The 5,280-nt window shown below is 39.4% G+C and overlaps 1 protein-coding gene across 4 annotated transcripts in view; it reads right to left on the reverse strand.

The window, feature by feature from the left end:
* Positions 1-5,280, reverse strand: part of tubgcp2 (tubulin gamma complex component 2) — an 11,410-nt gene continuing 6,130 nt past the window's right edge. For all 4 annotated transcript variants that reach the window (XM_005725762.1, XM_005725760.1, XM_005725761.2 and 1 more), the window contains exons 11-18: positions 3,903-4,083; positions 3,648-3,820; positions 3,277-3,405; positions 3,068-3,188; positions 2,822-2,965; positions 2,014-2,130; positions 1,696-1,859; positions 1-359 (exon numbers count right to left, since the gene is read on the reverse strand). In XM_005725762.1, coding sequence (XP_005725819.1) covers positions 284-359; positions 1,696-1,859; positions 2,014-2,130; positions 2,822-2,965; positions 3,068-3,188; positions 3,277-3,405; positions 3,648-3,820; positions 3,903-4,083 — 1,105 coding nt within the window. In that variant the 3' untranslated portion in view covers positions 1-283. The remainder of the gene's footprint in view (positions 360-1,695; positions 1,860-2,013; positions 2,131-2,821; positions 2,966-3,067; positions 3,189-3,276; positions 3,406-3,647; positions 3,821-3,902; positions 4,084-5,280) is intronic.

Here is a 5,280-nt window from a genome sequence, read left to right on the forward strand (position 1 = left end):
TACATTTTTGTTTTAATTAAGTTCAATACAAACATACATTTTCATAAATTTACAGGTACAATAAGTTACCCATAAATAGTGACGACTCACATTTTCAGAGCTGAAGCACTAAAATGACACTGCAGACATGAATGACTCTACAGGTCATACAGAAATGTCATGTATATATATGAACAAACATACACGTCTTAGCTCTTTGAATCGTGACTATCTGGGCGGTTGGACTGATGAGCAGGTATGATGAAACTTTTATTTTTGCATATTCACACGAAGCGACGACAGGCTACGCTGCTGCCTTCTGACTGCGCTCGATGGCCATCCTCTCCAGCCGCTCAGTGTAGAAGCCGTTAAAGTCCAGCCTGAGGAGTCATCAGAGGAAATGTAATGATGCACCTTTTGTTTCAAATAAAATTCATTTTATTACAGTCCAACAAATTTGCTATTCCTCAAAAAAGCAGATGTTATCACTGAAAAGTGTTTAAATGGTACTTTAAGGTACATTTCTGTTTTTAAAAACTTAACTGATGATATCAACAAGATGCAAAACTATTTTGCCTTTAAGTTCATAAGCCCTATGTATCGTGTTAAAGAGACATGACCTGAAGTTGAACTAGTGTTGGGCTGAACTTTTGTGTAATACTATTTTATATCAGAAGATGTTGCAGTGAGGAAAAACTTTTTTTAAAACCAGATTCATATTTACAGCCGAGGTCCAGAGAAAGCAAATCTTATGATTTGTAAACGCTGTCCCCTGGTGGTGAAAGCTTAAGTATAAATTTAAGGTACCTTCTGTAATTATTGTTGAGCCTTCAGATGTGTGCTGCTGTTAGCTTTCGATATTCTGCATTTTTTTAAATAAGCGTGTGCTCTAACATCCTGTTTTTACTCCGTCTTTAGCATTTTCCAGAGTAAATAAATCGATAGAAAGTTAAATAAACACAGTAAATTAAGTTTTTAATTCTTGTTAAAAATCCAGATAATGAGCTGCTTCCTGTAATATTACACATATATTTGAGAGTTAACCCCAGGACCTTTACTGACTGATTTAAAACAGCAGCTTTTCTGCAGGAAGATGAAACCTGAGTTTTATGCCCAGCAGCTCTGTTTGATTCATGCTTTCAAAATACATTTAAACTTTTCTGCACTGAGTGGAAGGTTCAGTCGTCCGGCCCACTGAAGATCAAATTATAGTTGTACGTGTCAGAAGAACTACGCTAGGCAACGGTGACTCACTGCACCATCTTGTGGTGCAAAGTGGTATTACAAAAGAAGTGCAACATCACCTGATGTCTCTTCGACACAATACAGACATAAACCCAGAGTAGATGTCTTTTCAAACTCTGTAGTTAGTTCATACAATATTTTTTTTAACTATTTTTAAAGAAAATTATGATAAGAACCTTTAAGGTGATCACATGACCCAGAACCTTTGTTTTTAAATGGGCAGGATATTTTTTTAATCCCCATTGGAGCAGGATAGGAGTCTAAAAGATGCTATCTTAACAAAAGCCACCTACAAAACTGTTCTGGTTATTAAATGTTAACAACTGTTAGTGAATGCAAAGAGAAAACTGACATTCAGCTTCATTTCCATGCAAATGAATAGTGCAGCAACTGCTTTGAGCCTGTGTGATGGTATGAAGAAAAAAATTTATAGCCTATTACAAACGTCCTCTGTAATGCTGACAGGCGTACCTGTAAATGATGCTGATCATGCTGTGCTCGCAGTCGTTGGTGCTGTAGATGCTCAGCTTATCCAGCAGGTCCAGCAGCAGCATGCTGAAGTTGCTGTCAAACTTGCTGATGGTGGCTTCGAAGCTGGCGTCGGTCTGGAGGGAGTCTGCGTGATCGGCTAAAAACTGAAGCAGCAGCCAAGAGGAAAGGACGACAAACAATCATATAATGAAAATTTTAGGAGGATGAATGAACAAAGCCTGATTTAGTAAGGTTTACAGCCTCTCTATTCAGTACGTGTTTCTCAGAGGGGAGGCTGTGGTGATGGATGCTTTGTACCTTCGTGGTCAGCCTCTTTTTCTCTGGCTCGTCGGCCTGCTCGCTCTGAGCGGAGGGCTCATCCATCGTCCCCTGCTCCATGGAGAGGCGCTCCAGCCTCATGCTCTGTGTGAAACGCTTCATCAGCAGAGGAGGAGAAAAAAGGGCAAAAACACATCTGTTTGTTTCATTTTCAGGTTTTTCGAGGCTTAGTTATAGCAGAGCTGTAAAACGATGTTCAAATAAAAGGAAAAATGAACATTTATCCGACTATGAAAATGAACAACAATCTGAGTACAGTGTAGGTCCCGTAAATGCTGCACAATAACCACAACATTTTTATCAACGCAACATGCCTGCTGAGGCTTTTGTGCAATTCTGCATCCAGATTTTTAGGCTCTGAGTCGATGGTCACAGAAAAGCTGCAGGCGCCCAAACTAGATTTGCAAAAAGCTATCTCATATTCTTCACATGTCTGGGTTTCATCAAGTCTCCAAAAAGCATGTGGGAATATTTGTTATAGTCTGACGAGATCAAGAGTGATCTCTTCTCCTATTTACCCACACAAAAACTTCACATTTTAACAGAAGTCTGCAGACTTTATTATCCACCGTGTCTAAACAGCTTAAAGGCAGACGTGGCTCTTTGAATGAAATTCAAACTATGAGCGCTTCAATTTAAAAATGTGTGTGCAGCAGTTTTTTGCAGGGTTTAAGCTTAAATACATTGATTCATGAAACTAAAGTAAATTAAAGAGTGCTGTAATCAAATACTACATTATTGAGGCTGTGACTTCATTATCTCTGGTTTTATGCAGTCGTGGAAATACCTGCATGCAGTTTGTGAACATGACGCAGACAGACATGAGCTTGGAGAAGATCCTGAGCAACTCGGGGTTGGTCAGCATGCAGTCCTTTAGGCAGTTGTCCAGGAAGCTGGTGTGATGACAAAGCACATCATCGATGTTTGAAGCCTGCAGAAAGAAGAAAAGAAAAATAACTTAAGATCACATTTTCCCTGAAACCAGCACGTCTCCTTCTCAGTGCTCCTCAGGGGTCCTTCTTCAATCACTCACCATTTTCAGGTTGTTCTCCATGACGTGCCAGGTGGGCTCCATCACCTCAAACATCATGTAGTACTGAATGTTCTGCACAAAGTTGAGCATTCGCTGTCGGAGGGCGAACGCGGCAGCGAACCTGCACACAGGTGGTAAGAACAAAAGGTAAGAACGTTCTACTGGTTGAAACTTTTACAGGAAGTCACCTCAGATTCGTGGCGGCTCACCATTTGGCAGAGTGTAAGGAGTACTGCCTGAAGTCTTTGTTGCTGATCCAAACGTTGCACAGCAGCCGCTCAACATGTTTGCAGTAAAACATGTGTCTGAACAACATCTGGTACCTCGTCAGTGCTTTCCTGGATAAATAATGCAAACATTAGCGCTTCTAAATAAACAGGTTGGTTTTGTGATTTCCCACTTTTTACAAATTTAATTCAGTCAAACTAAAACCAATATTTTTCTGCCTTTATTTGTTTTAACCGTCTCATTTTTTTTGTTTATTTTACAACTTGTATTTTTTATTTTTTGTCACAATTCACGGATTAATAAATATCTTCAGATGTATTTATCTAGAGTAAGATCCACTGGAGCTCTGAACCTGTTGATGATGAGCGAGAGCGGCCATTTGACGATGTAGTCGAAGGAGAAGGCCTCGAGCCCGCTGAGGGCCACGTCTGGCGGATCAGCGTTGATGATGGCCTTCTCTTGTTTGGTCTCGATGGCCAGCACTCGCAGCAGCTGAGTGATGACATCGTGAGGCATTAAGTCGATCTGTGGAGACAGGCGAGGAAGGTCAGACCAGCTAATTGTTCACATTTTACAATCCAAACTAAACAGACACGCCTTCCCCCACCTTCAGGTCATCCTTGAAAGGGTCCGTGTTGGCCGTGCTCATCCTCAGAGCCAGCTCCAGGAGAGCCTCCAGTCTGGGAGGAACGATGTCGTCCACCGGCTTCTTCATCTCCTCCTCCGTCAGGTCCATGAAGTGCACAAAGAAATCTCCTTTGTCCATCAGGAAGTAGTGCTTGATTGATCTGACACAAGAGAGAACAGACATTTGAAAATGGTCAAACCACTTCATAAAATAATCATAGGCTTAAACATAACATAAAATAAAAAACACAAAACAAAAGTGCATCAGGAAGTTCGACTGGCTTTGACTTCACATCAAAAGCAAACAGACTAACGTTAATGTCACTATGGTAATTTTGTCTTGGTACCACAAGTAAAGAAAACGCATGAATGATGAAGGAAGAAATCCTTCATCAGACTGTTTAACAAGCTTAAACATAAAGAAAAGTGAACTTTTCACCTGCTGGTTGGTTTTACAGAGCAGGTTTAAATTAAAGCCGTCTTAACTGCTTGTTTACATTTTTACAAATGTGACAGATTTAAATTGTTTACACTTAAATCTCGTGCATTTGTAAAAATTACTGAAATCATATAAAGTATAAAAAGATGAGATAAGAAATTCTTTTGTCATACACATGCTGAATGCAGCAAGAGGGACAGAGGAACAGAGTTATAAGATATACAATATATACAATAAGAATAGTAGTATACAGTAATATACAGTAGGATAGTGCAGAATATAATATCAAATAACTCTAATGAAGTAACTAGTGAAAGTGAAAAACAAGTGAAAAATTGACATAGTATTGTGCAATTGAATAAAAGACAGTAGCAGCATATAATAGTCATCTGCTCTAGGAGTGATATCCGCAGCAAGCAGGAATGAGTCGAAAATTTATTTACATTTAGATTAAGATCAAATCTAACCACTTGTATTTTAAGTCATTAAAACTTGAGCATCTATAGAAACCTTTGCAGTAACCACACAAAGAACAATAGAGACCCAGCAGAACCTCTGTTTAAGACACATGTTTTCTAGAGGGATCTTTTTTGACCAAAGTATCAGTTTTAGTCATCTTAGCATAAGCTGAACTAAACTGTGACTAAATCTGGGCTGAAAATGCACCACGGCGAAGGCAAAAGGTATATTTGAGTTATTATAACGAGACAAAACAAGCGATTTGAAACAAAAATGGATGCAAACAGTAACCGCCTCATCCCAGTTATCTTGTTTTCATAATCACTGGAAGCTACAGAAATAGCCCAGCCCTAACACTAGACGCTGACTTCAAAATTTACAGTTTTAATCTTGACAATAATTTAGTTGTGTGTGTGTGTGTGTGTGTGTGTGTGTGTGTGTGTGTGTGTGTGTGTGTGTG

Source organism: Pundamilia nyererei, unplaced genomic scaffold (genome assembly GCF_000239375.1).
Source record: "Pundamilia nyererei isolate P.nyererei 1_Seehausen unplaced genomic scaffold, PunNye1.0 scaffold00017, whole genome shotgun sequence".
NCBI lineage: Eukaryota > Metazoa > Chordata > Actinopteri > Cichliformes > Cichlidae > Pundamilia > Pundamilia nyererei.